Source organism: Enoplosus armatus, chromosome 14 (genome assembly GCF_043641665.1).
Source record: "Enoplosus armatus isolate fEnoArm2 chromosome 14, fEnoArm2.hap1, whole genome shotgun sequence".
Taxonomy (NCBI): Eukaryota; Metazoa; Chordata; class Actinopteri; order Centrarchiformes; family Enoplosidae; genus Enoplosus; species Enoplosus armatus.
Window position 1 is genome coordinate 11,479,937 of NC_092193.1, and position 18,430 is coordinate 11,498,366.

The 18,430-nt window shown below is 41.2% G+C and overlaps 1 protein-coding gene across 1 annotated transcript in view; it reads left to right on the top strand.

The window, feature by feature from the left end:
- cdh2 (cadherin 2, type 1, N-cadherin (neuronal)) overlaps window positions 1-4,378 on the top strand; it is a 55,633-nt gene extending 51,255 nt beyond the window's left edge. Inside the window, exons 15-16 of the mRNA XM_070919700.1 lie at window positions 1,087-1,251; window positions 3,863-4,378. Of these exons, the coding sequence (XP_070775801.1) occupies window positions 1,087-1,251; window positions 3,863-4,069 (372 nt within the window). The 3' untranslated portion in view covers window positions 4,070-4,378. The remainder of the gene's footprint in view (window positions 1-1,086; window positions 1,252-3,862) is intronic.
- The last annotated feature ends 14,052 nt before the right edge of the window (window positions 4,379-18,430 follow it).

An 18,430-nucleotide genomic window follows, 5' to 3' on the forward strand; every position in this document is an offset into this window, starting at 1 on the left:
CGGTGCGTGACCTCAGAGAAGGTCAAACAGGAGTCAGACTGAAATGGACCAAAGATGATGGATGGCGTTGTTGCGTGATGTGCGACGACCATAGTTCTTCTCCAGCTAGCCTCGGGGTTACTGTCATTGCCCATGAAATCAAATTACACATGAATAATCAATGTGTTTGTTTTAGATTTGAGATGATACTTATTAGTGTGGAGTTGAGTAGGTGTTTGTCAAGTGCCCACGTGCTTCATCATGTTTGTATATCTGGGTTGTTTGTGCATCATCACAGGGTTTATATTTATTCTCATGTTTATTTTTACATTGGAGCGTCTGCAGCCTTTTTTTTCCTTCTTTTTTTTTTTACCCTGGGAGTGAGCGTCTGTGTGTGTAGATACATGTGCAACTGAGCAAAGACAATTTTGAAGGGGGATATTAGAGATGGATGGATTACCGAAAATCTTCTAAAGAGGGACAATCCATCATGCACGCTTATTAGGCACACACCCTGATTCTCAAATGGCATTTTCTCCATCATATCTCCTGTCACTGTGATACCATCCAGTTATTTAGCTCAGCTCTGCTCTTCACCACAGCCTCTGTCTCTCCTAACTCCTTTTTCTCTCTTCACTCTTCCTCCTCCTCCTTCCCTGCCCATGACTTTGCACAAACTGCGAGCCATTCAGGTTGCCTTGGTAATGTTAATAGGATTAGCAATGGCTTATGCATATCCACCATCCCGTGTCTGGGCATTGATTAGAGCAAAACAGTCGCCTGCACATCCTTCCTGCAGCACGCCGCACAAGTACAAACACTCAGCAGCGTATGATGTGGTCCTCAGCCTGGACCCCCTCAGTGCTGGCTCTTTTAATGTGTCAAAGTGTCCCTGGGCTTGTGCTTCACAGACAAGAAGATTAAAGTTTCCCTCGTGTCCCCTCAACTCTTTCCGCTGCATTCTAACTTTAAAATCTTCTCCACTCAGTTGAACTCGTCTTCCTCCGTACAGCACAGGATGTGTTTACCTATTTAAATAATCACACTCAGTTTGGGGTCTCGTCACGCTGCTCAGCTAACTCCCATCTGTCTTTCGTGTTCCCCCAGGATTACGACCTCAGTCAGCTCCAGCAGCCGGACACGATAGAGCCTGATGCCATCAAGCCGGTGGGAATCCGCCGTCTAGACGAGAGACCCCTCCACCCTGAGCCACAGTACCCCATGAGGTCAGCAGCACCCCACCCTGGAGACATCGGAGACTTCATCAATGAGGTAAACGCACCATCCGGCAGCAGCACCGCAGAATTATTGAAAACTCAGATTGTTGTGTTGCATCCAGGAAAAGAGCCGAAATGAAAGGATCAGTGCTGTCACAAAGTTAGAATTTCATTTTCAAGCTGAATGACTTTCTTATAATAAACTTGTGTCTAAATAAACAACTTGGTTCATATGACTCGATATCAAGCAGTTGTGCGTCGCCTTGTAGTGGGAGAAAAAGAAAGTACGCAAATTGAATCAATTATTAGTAGAATTGTTTTCATCTTTTTCCAGCAGCAAGTAGAAACTTTTCTCATCTTACACATATCCGCTCAGACATGCATAAAGCCCAAAAAAGTACATGATGCTAACTCACTTAGATATAATTGTTTTTCTCCTCACTTTCCACCAAAGCAGAGTTATAGATGTGTCAGCATAGAAATAGGAGATGAGAGAGGCAATACATTGGTTTTCTATCGGAGTGCACTGTTCAGAGTGCCCTCGTTTGCCTGAGGCCATCATTGACTCCAGCATGAAGGGAGAATGTAAAATGAAAAGAGCAGTCATGTATTTTTCACAAGCTCCAACAGACAAGAGTTTCACAGCATTACAAATGGAGTTCTCTCCTAGTTTTTGGATGGTGCCCATGTTTTTAGATTAGAACTTGCTCTTTTAGCTCTGCTCCCCGACCATCTATCTCTCAGATCCCTCTACCCAGGCGCCGCTCATTTTCACTCTCGCCGTGTGTCATGAACACACCTAATACACTTGTCGTAACAGCTGATACCGAGTGAAATTTAATATTTCGCACCGCTCAATAAAGAACAGTCTCACAATGCACACCATCCTTCATCAGGCGTGTTATTTTAATGTTCTCACAAGACCTTTGAGACATTTCAAGTCTGAGCGTCCTGACCCAGAAAACGCTCACTGCAACCAGGCAATGCTGATCTGTTTTTAGTCCCAGATTTGACTGTCGCTAAAGCTCAGTCATGGTAGCTCCAGCACTCACATGGAGCTGGAATCTGACCCAACTGATAAGGGCTAGCTGCCAGAGGAGCAGGGAGACAGAGAGGGGTTGGGGGAGGGGGGTCTGATCTCCATCCTGTAATGTGCACACGCCCCAGGAGCTTGTGGCTCTTAATTAAATTAGAGGGACAAAAAAATGAGGCATAGGTTTTAGCATAAGGACTTTAACCTCACAGGCGGACAAACAAAGGTCTGTTAGTCAGCTCCTGGTCTCTTCCCACAGAGGGGGGGGGGGCAACATTAGATACATTAGCAGCAACTTGACATGACCTCAGTTGGTCACAGGTTGACACCGGGCCCACAAAGCTGAAGCGATTGCATTCATTGTTTTGCATAGTGCCTCGTTTCAGCCCCAGCAAGGTTGTCTCTGAATAGAGATAGATACCAGTGGGTTTTATTACGCATCTCTTTTTGTTATCTGCGGGACAGAGCGACTCCAAAAAGTGAGGTCAGCTCACCATTTCACTGAGAGTCGTGATTGTCTCCAACACAGTGGATGACTCAGTTATAATGAAATTACGAGGCTGAGTTCTGTGATCGACTAACCTTATGAAACTGCCAGTGGGTTTTTGGTTGTAGATGAAGGGGGCTATAACCAGCAGAGCAATTATGGTTGTAATTGTAATGAACGATCCATCTGTCATATTTCCCACCAAATTATCAGCACCACAGCCCTGAGCAAATACTTAACGAAAGCTAACAAGTGGAAAATAATCGCTAAGTGCCCAGGCACTTTAATTCAATCCATCTTTTTATTTGAGAGCATTTTAGCGCTTTAACGGCAGCATAGAGGAAACTATAAATCTTTGACAAGTTCCCAATGAGCTGAGGTCTCGTTTCTCCATGTTATGTTGCTCCACTTCTGTTAATTCATTTATTATTTGTTGGGTACCTCAGTTGTGGCGATGAGAGGGAGAAACCAGGCTTGGATCCAAAGTGGTTCACGGCCAAAGCACATCTCAACTCCTAGATTAGCAATCCATCAAGTCTCCCGAGTCCCGTTAGGGAATGAGGCTGGAAATCAATAACAATCCATAAGGACCTCTCATGACGCTATGAGGATTTCTAGGAATGTCGAGCACAATCTTCAAAATGGAACTACCCCCACCAGCACCATGAGCCTCAAGATAACACATAGAGACACGCATGAGTGGGAAACACACACACACACACATTCTCCTTTCACATCTGCCTCGGTTGAGCTCAGTGCTTACTGCCACTGTTTAGGCCGGAGTCAGATAAATATGATATATTAAAGGGAGGGGGGGGGGGGGTGATTCCAGTCATCTGAGGCTGCTGCCCATGCTCCATCTTGGCTTTTGATCAAGCAGCAGATAATCCTACATCCCAGAAACATCAGGAGAGTCTGAACCACAACACAAAGGAAACTCACAGGAACACTAGTGCCTGATTAATCTTATTTCCTGAACAAGTGGAGGTGGAACCACTGACTGGTTTCAGGACAGATTAGTATGTTTGTGTGCAGCAGTAGGGGGGAGGGAGTTGAGTTTACAAGTCTGTGACCTTATTGCAGACAGTGTTGGTGTGCAGACATGGCATAATCTTCTCAACCGTGGTTTCATTTTCTTCTGTACAGGGACTGAAGGCAGCAGACAACGACCCCACCGCTCCTCCCTACGACTCCCTGCTAGTGTTCGACTACGAGGGCAGCGGCTCCACAGCTGGCTCCCTAAGCTCCCTCAACTCCTCCAGCAGCGGGGGCGACCAGGACTACGATTACCTCAACGACTGGGGGCCTCGCTTTAGAAAACTGGCAGACATGTACGGTGGAAGTGATGACTAAGACACACAGCCACTCTTTGAAGGATGAAAAGATGAAAAAAAAAAAAGAAGAAGAAAAGGAAAGATTTCCTGTTGATGGACATGGACAGCTTCTGATATTCCCCAAGAGAGTGACGGAACTGTGACAGAAAAGAAACAAAAAATAAACATTGATTCAGAAATTTTTTCAAAAACAACCAACCTAGGCTTATTGTTGTAGTCTACGCATACATATGCTTGTTGAAAGCTTAGGCATAGGCTGTGGTCCAGTTATGGAGGATGTGGGAGGGAACACTGGTGGACTGTCACCACTTGGATTGTTGGTATTGAATGCGCTCAGTTACACTTGAATTTCACAGTACAGAAGCACTGGGATATAATGTGCCTTTTTGTACATTTTTTTGGATCTAAATGATTAGTTTTATGTTCAAGGCTTTAATGGTACTGACTTTTGGAGTGATTTCAAACAAAGTATGTTACACTCTGGTATGCTTCTACATGCTTTTTTTCTTTGGTTACACAATGCTCCTGTTTGTTGAAGATTATTTAAATAAACTACAAAGACGAAGAAATGAAGGATCATCTGTTAGCTTGGATGGAAAGAAAAACAATTAAGAGCAGCACTGTACAGTACGCTAGACTTCTAGACTTTTTCACTAAAAAATTAAAATTATGCAGCTGGTTGCAAATAAAGGGAGTTATGAATCATACTTTTGTAGCAGATTTTTTTTCTTTTTCTTTCTGAGGTGATGTAGTATTTTACAAAAACAACAAAAAAAACTGTTTTGGTCTAATCTATGTACACTTCATTTGCCTTAGTCATCATCTGATATTTTCAAGTTTTACTTCACTGTAAAAAGATGTGTGTACATAATGTTTTTTTTTTCTTTTATCTTTTTCTTTTGATGTAGTATATGAAGAAGTGCAAAAGGTTCCAGACTTGTAAATGTTTAATTTGGACTACAAATTCAAGTTTTTTGCATGTTTTTATCTTTTCATGACAACAAAAATGAAAAATGTTGTTTCCCAAATTTATTTACAAAGTGAAAAAAATAAATAAAAATCTGGGTGACATTAAATGTGTAGAAGTTAAGAGAGTTTTTTGTATAAAACATAAAAAAAACACATTGATAAAAATTGAAAAGTAGTGATCTTGTCAGCACAACTGTTGAATTTGTACCAAAAAGGGAGGGGTGGGGTGGGATGACATGCTAGGCACTAATTACTGAATCAGCTTTAAGACTGGAAAAGGTTTTGGACTTAAGCCTTGTGGATAACCATGTGTACTGGAAAACAAATTATACATCTCTGACCCCAACCATCCAAATAAAATGCTAATTTTGGAGCTAAAAACTGCCTCTTTATTTATTTGTTTTTGCTCAAACTCAGCATTGTTGCAGAGGCTTAATTAGATTGCGATTGTGCAATCTATCTCAAAGGACAATAGCTTTAAACAAAAAAACGTTACCAGAGGGGTGAATAAATCATTTATACTCTTATTTATTTGTTTGCACACATTGTGTACAAGCAAAAAGCTTTGAGCCCATACACGTCCATAAATGATAAGTTGTGTGGCTTGCAGGCTAAGAAGTAAACAATGAGCTCATTCTGTAACACTATCTGCGTGTTCCTAAGTCAAGTCAAGGTCAAAAGCTCATGGAAATGCCAAATCCATCCAGCACCTGTCTGCTATCAGGGATTTGTACTGTAAAGTACTGTAGGTCAGATTGGACTTGACCTCAAAATGAAGAATGCCTCCAAAACTGCCCCTAGGGACTCAGCATGTATCTGTACTCCCGGGACATGTGGAAGGATAAAGATGAGAATGGCGAGTGTGTTTGTGTTTGTGTGTGTGTGTACTGTATGTGGTGGTAGCAGCGGTAACGATCTGTTCAGACGTCACGTTGCACGGTGAATTTGGATGATGAAAGTCGCGGAACGGTGGCCGTTAAGCCTTCACCTGCCCTTCCTTTCCCCTCTCTCCTCTATTGCTGTGGGACTTGTAATTCACAGAGCCACCACTTGCACCCAGTTGAATAGATGTGGACATGGCTTATTAATTCAACCAAATTAGACAAGAGCAAGTTTGGTTTTGTAGTCCTCACACAAAACGCAATGAATGTCTATTAGAGAATAACCAGTGAACCGTACCTGCCTTTTGTTTTTCAGCTGGTGTATCAGTGTAGCTGCTCTGTGTTAATCAGTTCCGCATCCTGTACCCCTTAAGAACACCTGTATTTTTCATACATCCTCCTGCATGAGGCGAGGAGTTATTCTTTCAAATGACCTTGTCTGGTGCATATCACTTATCTCAGAGTATGCATAGCTACGCACTCCATTTACCAGAAGCAACACAAATTTTTACGTTGCTCGGCCGGATGAAACGTTAAACAAACTGTCTGACCTCGAGGTGTTGTTGCAGCTGAAACTGAGTCGGATTTCTTTGCCAAATCACTTCCTTTAACTTTGAGGTTTTCAAACCAGACGGCTGGTTTTAATGTATTTCCTTTTGTTTCTGCTTCCCTAATAGAAGCGTTACACCACTTAAACCTTTGCCTAACTACTTTCTTTGCTTTGATCTTAGACAGGCACAGATGTGGTTAGTGACTCAGCATCTCAAAAGGGCTTCATCAAATCCTTTTTGTGGCCTACATTTGCCCGAAGTTAACAACTGTGCAGCCAAGCAGGACATACTTTCAGAGGACAATTTTACAACATTAAAGGGGTAGTTAGACATTTTGGTTTGCTTTCTGGCAGTGAGTTCGATAGGAAGATCGATACCACTCTCGTATCTGTCCATTAAATGTAAGGTTTCAGCCAGCAGCCTTTTAGCTTAGCTTAGCACAAAGACTGAAAACACTGGGAAACTAGCTAGCCTGGCTCAGTCAGAAGATACTGTATTTTTACGGTGGTTAATTGCCAGTCTTAGCTGGGAGAAGAATTATCGCTAGCATGGTTTTAGTTCAAATTAAAGTTTATTAGTGAGCTTTAGAAGTGCTGGTTGGTGAATTTTGGTATGTTCGGACAGAGAGGGTGGCTCTTTCACCCTGTTTACCAGCTGTAGTGGTAAGCTCTGTAAGCTAACTAACCAGCTAACTGCTGTCTGTAGCTGTAAACAGGTTGAAACAGCTAGCTTGGCTCTGTAAGCTAACTGTTAACTAACTAGCTAACTGGTGGCTGTAGCTGTAAACAGGTTGAAACAGCTAGCTCGGCTCTGTAAGCTAACGGTCTGCTGGCTTTAGCCTTACATTTAATGGACAGATATGAGAGTGGTATTGATCTTTTACTCTCAGCCAGAAAGAGAATAAGCATAGTTCCCAAGATGTCAAACTATTCCTATAAATCATACACAAAAGATGAATAGCTCTATAGTTGCAGCATGGTGCTACAGTGTACATCTGTCCAGTTCTTAATGCTGCCTCTTCCCCAGCTTTAACTCCTCTACAGGCTCCCACCGTATTATCATCTTGATTTTCAGATTGCTCCAACGGGTTCATATCCACAAAGCAGTGAAGTCCTGTTTCATTTTTTAACCCTCAGCAGGGGAGAAAAAAAAGAATTGATATTCCAGCACTGCACTTCAATTTCACAACATGGATTATCCCTGAAGGAAAGCTGGCAATCTAAGAGAGCCCAGGACATAAAGGCGGCCGCTATACAGCTCCTTCACTATCCACACCCATACAGACATACAGTTATGTACCATTTATAGACATGTAGTGTTAGAGACTGTTAAACACCCAGTCTGCTTCAGTTAGAGTGATGCTGGAATATATTATATGGGAAGTTAAAGGACAATGTAATTTGAGGATTATAATCATTGACATTGACTGACTGAGCAGTAATTAAAATGACTATTGTGTGAGAAGCATATTTCCATCATTTATTTGCCATATGGCCCAGCAAGGATGGGTGAAATAATTGCTCAAAATAGAATCCCATTTGCACATTTTAGCTAGCTGACAAATGGATAAAAATAGTAATTCAAGGGAATTTAAATATGCAGAAAATTATTTGCAAAGCTAATTAAGTTGGATGGGAATGACATTGGTTTCATCTGCCAGTTGATGCGAATGTCTTTGACATACAAAATGCACATTTAAAAAAAAGCAAACACCTCAGGAATACAAAACGATAAATAAATAATGAATGTGCTATCATTTGTTGGCTAGCACTGTGGGCTTTGTTGTCTATCCTGGAGTGGATTCTGGCTCTCATGTGCACATTGCATTCCAGTGACTCCATATCTTATCCCATTAGATACTGCAATATGTGCAGTAACTAAAACATTATTGTTTTAGTTTTTAGTTGAAATATTAACTCCAAATATGAGGAGGAACTCAATTTATAACCCCCGAGTACTCCCATGATATTCTCTTTGGAAAATGGCTGCAGATTGCTGTTCTTACAAGCACCCCAGGGCCCCTTTTATTGACTGTGAAACAATGCTTTTACCAACACCCCCCCACCATCGCAGATTTACAAGACAGCCATCCTCAGCTCCTCTGTGAGTGTGTGTGGATGGCTGAGCAAGTGTCACAGAGCCACCCAGCCTCCGTGGGGGGACTGTCAGTAAACATGCAGAATACAGACTAGAATCCGATGCAAACCAGCTTCTAAGTTATGCTGCTCCTGACCTTTGGTGGACTTTGGGAAGATGGATGCTACCCAGGCTATCGATAGAAATTTCTGGCCCGCAGCAGCAAGAGCATATTTCTTATGGTTTCCCAGCCCCTGCATGCTACCTTCGAATGAATAAGTAAGTAGGCTAGATGACAGAGAGCGCACACACACACAGGGCACATGCCGTCTTTAATGTATTTGTGTATGTGGCCTAGTCACTTGTGTGGAATCAATCAATTTCATTTCTACGCTGTTGCCCTCTAAGTGTAATATTAGATCAATTTGTTTGGATTGCTTCACCCACAGAGAGTGAAAAGGACCTGTTCTTGAGTCCCAGGTTTTTTTTGTGCCATGATCACACCAATATCCAGCCTTGATCTACAGCTCCCTGTGTTCTCACTGACTGCAGGCAGATATCCCTCGAATGGCTTTCCCTCTGTTTCTGCAGATATTGTTCTGCCTCTGTTCGCGATACTGATTTATCAGCTCTCATTTATCAGGTCCCATCCTACCATTATTCTCAGTCCACACACAGCCATGACACCGTGGTCACAGAAGTGGGGAGGGGGAAGGAGGGGAGGTGGCTCGGGCGGGGCGCACTCAGATGAAAATGATGAACGCTCTTTCTTTCGTAAGATGCATATCGGCTGAGCATGAGATTTTCAGCTTGTATATGAACGTTCAATGTCACTTTCTGCTGCCTGCGAGTGCACGTAAGGAATTTCTCATCTCGCTGTGGTTTCTTTTGCATGAATGGTTGATGTGCTCCACAAAGGACATGTAATCATAAGCCATGCAGACACCCAGGCCATCTCTTTCTCTTTCTGTTTCTTTTCCCCTCTCTCTCTCTCCTCCTCACACACACACACACACACACACACACACACACATGCACTTAACTTCTTTATCACAACCTGAAAATGACTTTGAAAAAAAACAGAACAATTACATTAAGCAAAAGCAAATGGCAACTGCGCACTCCAGAGAAATACTTCTAGATTTTGTATTCTCCTGTGAAATAAAACATGCAAAAATGGAGAGAACAAAAAAAACGTCAAGGAAAGAGAGAGGGCAAACAAAGACTCCCTCGAGAGCTTTTAGATTTATTCATGCTTTTAAACACTTGACATTCCGTCACCCTCTTGTCATTACGGCTTTATGTCCCTTGGCCACATCCACACAATAGCTAGATAATTTCTTCCAATGAGAACAAATATGTTGCCATTCTTGTGGTCTTGCTGCTGACTAGTGAGGGACCTCCATGATCAGTGGCTAATAAATGTGCTGAGAGCTAGGTTGCCCCGAGATCAATGTGCTGCTGATTGTACAACTGGGTCGTTATATTATTGTCTATATGGAGGAGAAAAGAGGCCAGTGGGTAGGCCAGACTTTCCTGTCTACTGACTCTATTGTAGTCACCCATTCGTATGGATAGCCGAGGGCTGGAGTGACAAGCCATCAGCCAGGCAGGAACAAAACTCAGCAACACAGTCTAGAGAACATCAGCTTTCATTCACACATTGTCAAAGAATGCTATGATGTGATACATCAATTCAAGAATCAAATCAGCCTATTATTTGTCTGTCATCTGTAAAATGCACTAAATACATGAATTACAGCTCATTGCTGTAACATAGCAATGAATTAGCCACTGAAAATCATTAGTCAACTCTGACATATACATGTCAAACCATCCGCTGTGATTGGCTAAGTAGTGATGAACGCAGCGATTATAAGCTCCCTTTAATCCTTTTTACACTTCAAATTCAATTGACAAAATTCCCATGACATAATAAACAGCTCAAACTGGTATTTCGTGCTAATATGATGTTGCCCCAGCTGCTCTCAAAAGGTGTAAAAACAGATTTACACGGCGACTGGATGATGTTAAATGAGTTTTCACCCTACGCTGACTAATCTCTCTTCAGGCCATCGTTTTTACAAATGCCTTCTTCTCTCGATTTGACCCTTTACCCTCAATTCTAAGTGGAGAGGAGCTTCAAAAGCAGGGTGGCTTATACTGGGAACGTCTTTGCTCTCTGTCAAGAGAAAGTTTCTACAAGCTGTGTCCTTTAGAAGTCCAAAGTCCAAGCACAGATTCTACTCAGGGGAGATTTCAGAAGTGTCACATTGGGCCTTATTGCCATGGAGTCCTTGGCTCATCTGCATGTCTCTTGTGGATGGAAGAGATTAGAAAAAAATACATCCAGTTTTGCTGCTGCACTAGATGAAATCTTCAGAGAGGTAGATTTATGTTGGTATACAGTCTGCACGTTATAGAGCTAAATTACTTTTTAGGTTGCATCCATGAAATACCTTTCTATTTTGTTACCTTGCTACAATTGCACCTTAATAACCCCTATACTGAAGGGAGTATGAGAATGGGAATAAAACTGTGGCTGCTCCAAAGTTTTCAATATTCATAAACATTCCTTGGATGCTTTGTGTCTTGCAACAGAATATGCATTTCTTTCTCTTTTCTTTTGTTTTCCGTTCGTCCACACAAGTATTTTTAGCACCCTAAAAAAGAAAAAGAACAGTATTGACTGAAAGCGCAAAGAAGGATCCTCAACCAAAGCAGTGAGAGGACTGCCTCACTTGACTTGTTTGTAGCACAGGAGAATTGTATTATGGGCAAACAAATACATGGACAGGCCAGATGAGGCCCACTCCCACAGTGCTGAGGTCGGTGTGCAGCATGATACTGAAGCTGAAATGATTGCAGCCCTGGAAAAATCAGGTTACCACTCTGGTAGGTTATCTATATTCGCAGTTTTATATTATCTTATTGGTCAAACTGTTTTATTGTAAAGTATTGTCCAAAACTGCTGCCAGCCCCGTCCGGTTGTCTCTTAAAGCCCCTACACAGACAGGCTTCAAGATACAATGTTTAGATGTTTTGTTTTCCTGCTGCCGTATAGAGATTTCCTCTGTGAAAGAAAAGCAGCACCCAAAGACAGATGAAGACGGCAGTGCCAAAGCTAAGAACCCCATAAACTCTTCAGTTTATAAACAAGCAGAAATGCATGCCTGCCAAGATGGATAAATCATCTCCATGGCTTTAAAGCCCCAAACACAGAACTCAGAACTCCGAAACCACTTTATTTTCAGTATGTAGAACATACTGGAAGTGGTTTTGGTCAGGTGCACAAGCAATAACAATGCACAAGACAAAGAAACAACAACGGCAGCATGCCTTTTCATATTGCCTTTTGAATATTGTTGTTTCTGCCAGCAGTGCAAGACAGCCAAGAAATACAAATTTGCAGTACGTACAGTGCAGTGTGTGAACAGAGCTCCAGAGTTAGGTGCCTGAACATTAAATGTAGGGTTACATGGAGTTAAATAAACAAATGACACAATCTATTAATCTGTTAATTCATTTTAAAAATGAAGTATATTTGTGGTCATCGTTCAAATGATGTCTTATGGCCTCATGAATCCCCGTACATCAACAATTCCTTGTTCAATTAGGCTGCCAGTGTTGTAACAATAACGCAAATTCATTCTAATTAAGTGTATAAAATATGGCGGAAATGATGCCCTCCATTTATACAGAACACAACAATTTCAGCTCATTATCCTCACATATTGACACCAGAGCCGGTCATTGTAAATGAAACTCTACGTGTATGTTTCATTGATTCCCCCCTCATTTCAATATGAACTACAAATTGCATCATTGCAGCTGAGAATGTCTGTACATGTTATGGGTGTCTGCTTCAAGCTCCACAGCCTGATGCATTTTGGCTCCAGACACGCTGTGCAACCCTAGTGAAAATACATCAATAACAAGGTATCCAAGGACTTAGACATCAATTGCATATGAGGCTTAGATCAATAATTAATTTAATATAACACGCCAGAGTTTGAGATCCGTTACTGGCCATTAGTGTCTTAAACAGGAACCATAGAGATGTCATTAAGGCACATTAGTCATGAAATGACTATGCAAAGCCAATAATTCCTTAGTTGTAGCTGGATGGGAGCGAGTCATGGAGCATTCATATGCTAAATAGGCTTTCAAAAGATTTCTAACCACATTTTTATATAGTAAAGGATCCAAATTTGTAACAATAAAACAGGTCAATCGGAATGAAAAGATTTTGAAGTGTGAGTCAAAATTTTTATATAGCCCAATCACAAAAAAAGAGTCAGAAGCGGCGGATATTGCCACCCTGTTGAGGAAAAGCACTACACAATAATGTGGTAGCATGACCTTGTTATCCCGGTGCCGCGATGTGAGCTCCAACACCATTAATGGCATGATACTGTGATCAATCACACCTTATAATAAGAAGGAGGTGAACCTTGTCTCAGTCCTTCACCTGATTCCCTCTTTTACCTGCATCTCTGTTTTATTCTTTCTGTCTGCTTTCTGACATACGGCTGGTTTTATATTTCATTGTGCTGCAGTGGGTTTTTAGCAGTGAGTCGATATTTCTTACCCCCTCAGAGTTTAACGTGGATTTTTCTTATGGAGATGCTGGTGTCATTTTGAGACCTGTCATAGCTCTTCAGACCTACTGTGGCTTCCAGTAGCAGGTCAGTTACATTTTGTGCTAATGAGAGCTTGGGAGGAAAGAGGACGCTCAGTGAATTTTGTAGAAAAAAAATTGGATATTCAGAAAGAAAGAATGATGTTCAAATATTTTATAAAATGTTCTCTGGGGAAATGATCCTGCTTGTTCCGTGTTTTCATTAGGTACATTTAGTGTAAAGAAGAGAGACATAAAAAAGGATTACCCATATAATCATATAATCTCTTTTGACAAAATCTCCAACAGCTCCAAAATGAGCCATTGTACAACACCACAGATAATCTGATCTCAAAACGAATGCACACAGTGAAATTCCTTTAAGTACATTGTAAGAATTCCATTTAATAAAGCACACTGTACGCATGAGTGATCCTGAAATCATTACCAAACAACATCCAACAGGTAGGATATCTCTCTTTATTTATTTATTTATTTATTTGCTTGCTTGTTTGCATATGTATTTAATATTTTGCAGAGCCTCTGCTTTTCCGTCCTGGCACACAGAAGAAGAAGGACCTGAGCAGAATGGTAATCTCTGCAGCTGATGAGCACGTTCGGAGGAGCGTTGAATAACACACGGGTGGATCGCTGGTCATCTGTCATCATTGCTGGACTATTGGGCGCAACCTTATCAAGGACGACATTCATGTTTACACATTGGAAATTACCTCAGATGAATATCTGATATGGCTTTCTCTGGTGTATTACTACACACGCTTCACTGACAATAAAGTGTTGCTGTAGATTACACCAGAGAAAACAATGTCTTAAACCCTTGGCACAATGTCATGAGGAGAAAGGAACACAGTGCATCATTGAAAATACTTTTAGTTATGATTACATGTAAAAACACTACTCATTTATGTGTGCATTAGTGAAACGCATTTCCCAAATTGTAGGTGTTAGGTTAAAGTATCTCCAAACAGCTTACAATTGACCATATGGAGACACCCACACACTTCCCATGGTATAAAGGATCATGACAGGTCACTTCGATTGTTTATGCTAATGATAGTATTACAAGAGCAAAATAAACATTTCAACATATTTTAAATGGTCTGAAATGACATGATTAGAATTATCTCTGCTTCTAAAACAAGTAAGATACGGAGCGTTGAAATAAATTATCATTAAGATAATCATATCAACAACTGCTACCAACGTTAGCTCCTGTTAGCGAGCCTAGAGCAATAACAATGTCAAAGTATTTGTTGATTAAAAATGCTGCTGTTGTAAGTAAACACAGTACACACACAGTAACGTACCACTTTAGCTCAGCAAGGCTGCACATGCTACCTAGCTAGCTGGGTAACTTGCAAGGCTCGGGTGTAAGCTTGATGTATTACTGTGCATCAAAGTGAAGAGCCACTGTTAGCAGTGCCTGTCTTTCTGCTCTTCACGGGGTTGTGCGTCTTTTTCTGAGGGACATCCTGAGCTAGTTAGTTAGACAGCTCGGTTGTTAGCATGTGCACAGGGCCGTTTCTAGCTTTTTGGGACCCTATGCAAAATGTTGTTTGGGGGCCCTATTTTGCTCACAAGACGCAGCGCGTAAGTATACCCTATATTTTGAGCATATAGGTGCTTTCACTCAACACACAAAAGGGCATTTGGCTACCAAGACAGACTGATCATTTTTTTAATTTCTAAAAAAATAAATAAAAAAGGCTTAAATGGCAGCTTGGGGGCCCCCTGGTGGCTTCGGGGGCCCTATACAACCGCATAGTCTGCATATAGCAAGAAATGGCACTGCATGTGCAGCCTTGTTCAGCTAAATAAAAGCAGAGGGTCGTCATGGTGTCTGTGTACTGTGTTTGTTTAGAGCAGCAACTTCTAACTGGTTGATTCAGAATTGCAGGCCTAATTGGCTAAATTTGGTAGCAGTAGTTGAGACTTGCTTGAGACATGCCCATGCACATGCTTAAGACCATGCGAAATAGGGGGCATGTGGGGCAGTGACAACACCATTTTCATGAAACGAGACACTATGAAATAAAAACGGACCTAATGAAAAGTGGTGTTATGAAATAAAAAGTGACATATAATAAAACTGTCAATGGGACAAATGCTTTAAAAACATTATGAAAAAATATTATGCATTTTGAAACAAAAATTGAAACAAAAAACACTGAAAATAATGAGTTGAGAAAGAATAGTTTCTTATTATCTTATTTTATTTTTCATGTGGTTATTTATTTCAGATCTGTTTATCTAATATTGAACACTTTGCCAGGGCTTCATAAGTAAACACCTGATTGGACATCAAGCACTGGTCTATTATCTAAATGGTGTAATTGATGTGAGAATATGACTGGCTACATTCCACCAGTAACCCTGCAGTGTTTGGCAGGACGAAGCCATTGTCTTCTAAGCACTTGACTTGAATCTTCCTCTGAGGTTTGATCATCCACCATACGACAGAATGAGGAAGACTGGGGGCCCTTAAGCAGCTCTTCTCTTTTTGCCAGTACCAGCATTCTGCGTCTCCCTGCACCAGAGGGACAGCATTAAGGTGGACACGTTTCTTTTGTGTTTCAGACACTGTGATGGCTGCCAAGACTTGCAAGGACTGATTGGCGAAGCGAGGGGAACCTTTGGATGTGTGTGGGTAGGATTGCGGTAGGAAAACCAATAGGAGCTCCTTTTACTTGAGAGGACACCCACAGACTCCAGTGGGAGATGTTCTGACTGAGCTGCCTACAAAGCTGGAGGTGGAGAGAAGAAAAAAGAAAAAGCAAAGGAAACAATTTACATTATTTGCCCACTCTACAGAGGACAAACTGTGGGATACTGGGTGTTAAAGAATCTTCTCATATATCCTGCTTAGCTCTCTCAAAATAACCCAATTTAGACAATGTTATACAGCACGGGGGAATTAGCCGTTCCCAGGGCCCTGCAGGCAAATTAGTGGGACACTTGTACCTGCATGGCAATGCTTGCAGGGATACTGCTCAGCATTCAGAGCACAGGGAAACACATTAAACAAGTTAACAATTTGTGACTTTGGTACAAACGCCAGTTTTCACACAGCGTCACAGCAAGTGAAAGAGAGAGTTGAAAAATGTTTTTTTCTTGAACTTTGTCTTCTAAATGAATACGTTTCCACATTGTTCTAATTATGAGTTGCTTCAGGGTATCATATTGCAACATACTACAAATTATGCTTATAATGTGTTAAGATTTAGTGCTGTGGTATTAGGCAGCAATCATTACACATTGTAATGAATGTTGACAACAACATATATGTTCACAGGATTTAATATTGTAGATGCTGTAAACAATCATGTAATGCCTTTAAAACCTTGTCTGCAGGCATAGGGGAACAAATTACTATAACTATAATGCTTATGGAGCTGGTTTCCGGTACAGAAACAAAACATAAACCTATATTTATGGCAGGGCATGGTTTGCAGAAAAGGTCCTCCCTGGGGCCCCCTTTATGGGGGCATTAATATTGCAGGTCTCTCTAAACCCATATGTTTTTCCACAGGTGAGCAGAGAGGTGAAGAGGCACTGACCCACTTCAATAATGAGGAACAATGAGATCCATCCAAAATGCAAGCGAGAGAAGGGGTTTGACCATCCCCTGAGCACAGTCTATATTTTATTCATATGGATATTAACACTGTGCTGGAGTGAGTGTGAAGACAATGATTAATATCAATATCTTGACAAAGGAAGTGTCTCTAAAACGGCTGGCTAATTTGTGTCTTCAGAAACACTTTTATGGAAAAGACAAAAAGCCGGGTGATTAGTTAGGGCTCATTGGTCTCGGAGCTTGGAAACAAATGAGGAGTGCTTTATACACCCCGTCCCCTCGTAAGCCCCCAACCCCCCACACACACATGCCTTCTTCCCACCCAAGAAGTGGTACCAGCGATTAGGGCGCCATTAGTTGAGCACAGGGGAGGTTCAGCTCTGGACTGCACCAGATTTATGATGGCGGAGGCCCACGCACCAGTGACCCTCCTCAAGCTGGCCCTTTGTAAGGCTATGCCATAGATACAGTTAATGGATGCACACAATGAGCCTCAATGGCCCTGCAATGATGGATCTGGGGCATTGTGAAAAGCTCTACAGACAAACCAGGTATTTCAGATGCCTGTCACCCAAACTTAGAAGTGGGAGGAGTGGGAGCGTACGCTGCAGAAATGTTGCCGGGAACATTTGGAGAAATATAATTGGGACACAGTACGATATTCCACAGCGGCTTTTTAATTGTACATAGAGGGAACAGATTGGATTAGGATCTTGCCAAGGAACTGACCCAGAAGTGTCCGCTGAAAATGAGCTTATATGCATTTATGTCAAGACTGGTATGCACGATGTATACACACACACGCACACATCTGCACAAAAGCACACCTACTGTGCATTCACGACACAGCATAATCCTCAACTGAATTTAAACTTAGACCATAGACTGAATGAAGAATAGAGTAACAAACGTGTTTAATCCTTATGTCATAGACATTATTCTGTTGATGATTAAACTGATACTCATATTCCCAACTGATATCCCTAATATAATGCATACGATGAAGTGTTTATTTCAGTATTTATGGCACAATAATGAGGATGCATTCATGTTTTTCTCTTGCTGTTGTTGATATTATTTTAGGTTTCAATGCTTCAATGAGTTTTAGTGTCCCAGCTGTAAGGTTTTCTCAACTTGCTATGACTCGAATCTTCAGGTAAATACACTGAATGATAAATTCTCATCTGACCTATTGTTTTAGGATACAAATAATAATCCGCAAATGTTTTGAGTTTCTATATTAAAGGTCAAATCCATATTTTTGGGTCATAAAAATTGAAGTTGTACTCACGTGTATGATTGAAATGATTCACTCGTAGATATGAAACAATACATGTATATATATTGTGTTTCTGAGCAGATCACGATACAAAATAAAGGCATATTTTAGTGCTTATAAATGTTACTGATGTAAACAAACTTAGCAAAATGAGAAAATATTGCCTTTTACAAAACCATATTAGTCAAACCCTAACTGATGTGTGTGAAAAATACACCACCAAGACAGATCCTGTGTGCAATAATCTGAAGAGCTTCGAGCTTCTGTATTAAGAGGAAGAGGATGGCATCATACTGTACATCAGTAACCTTTATTTACAGCTTTACAGCCTCCAACACAATTTGGCTAACCAAATCACCACCCGTTAACTGCCTGCAGTTTATTCCACCACCCCATTATATGTTT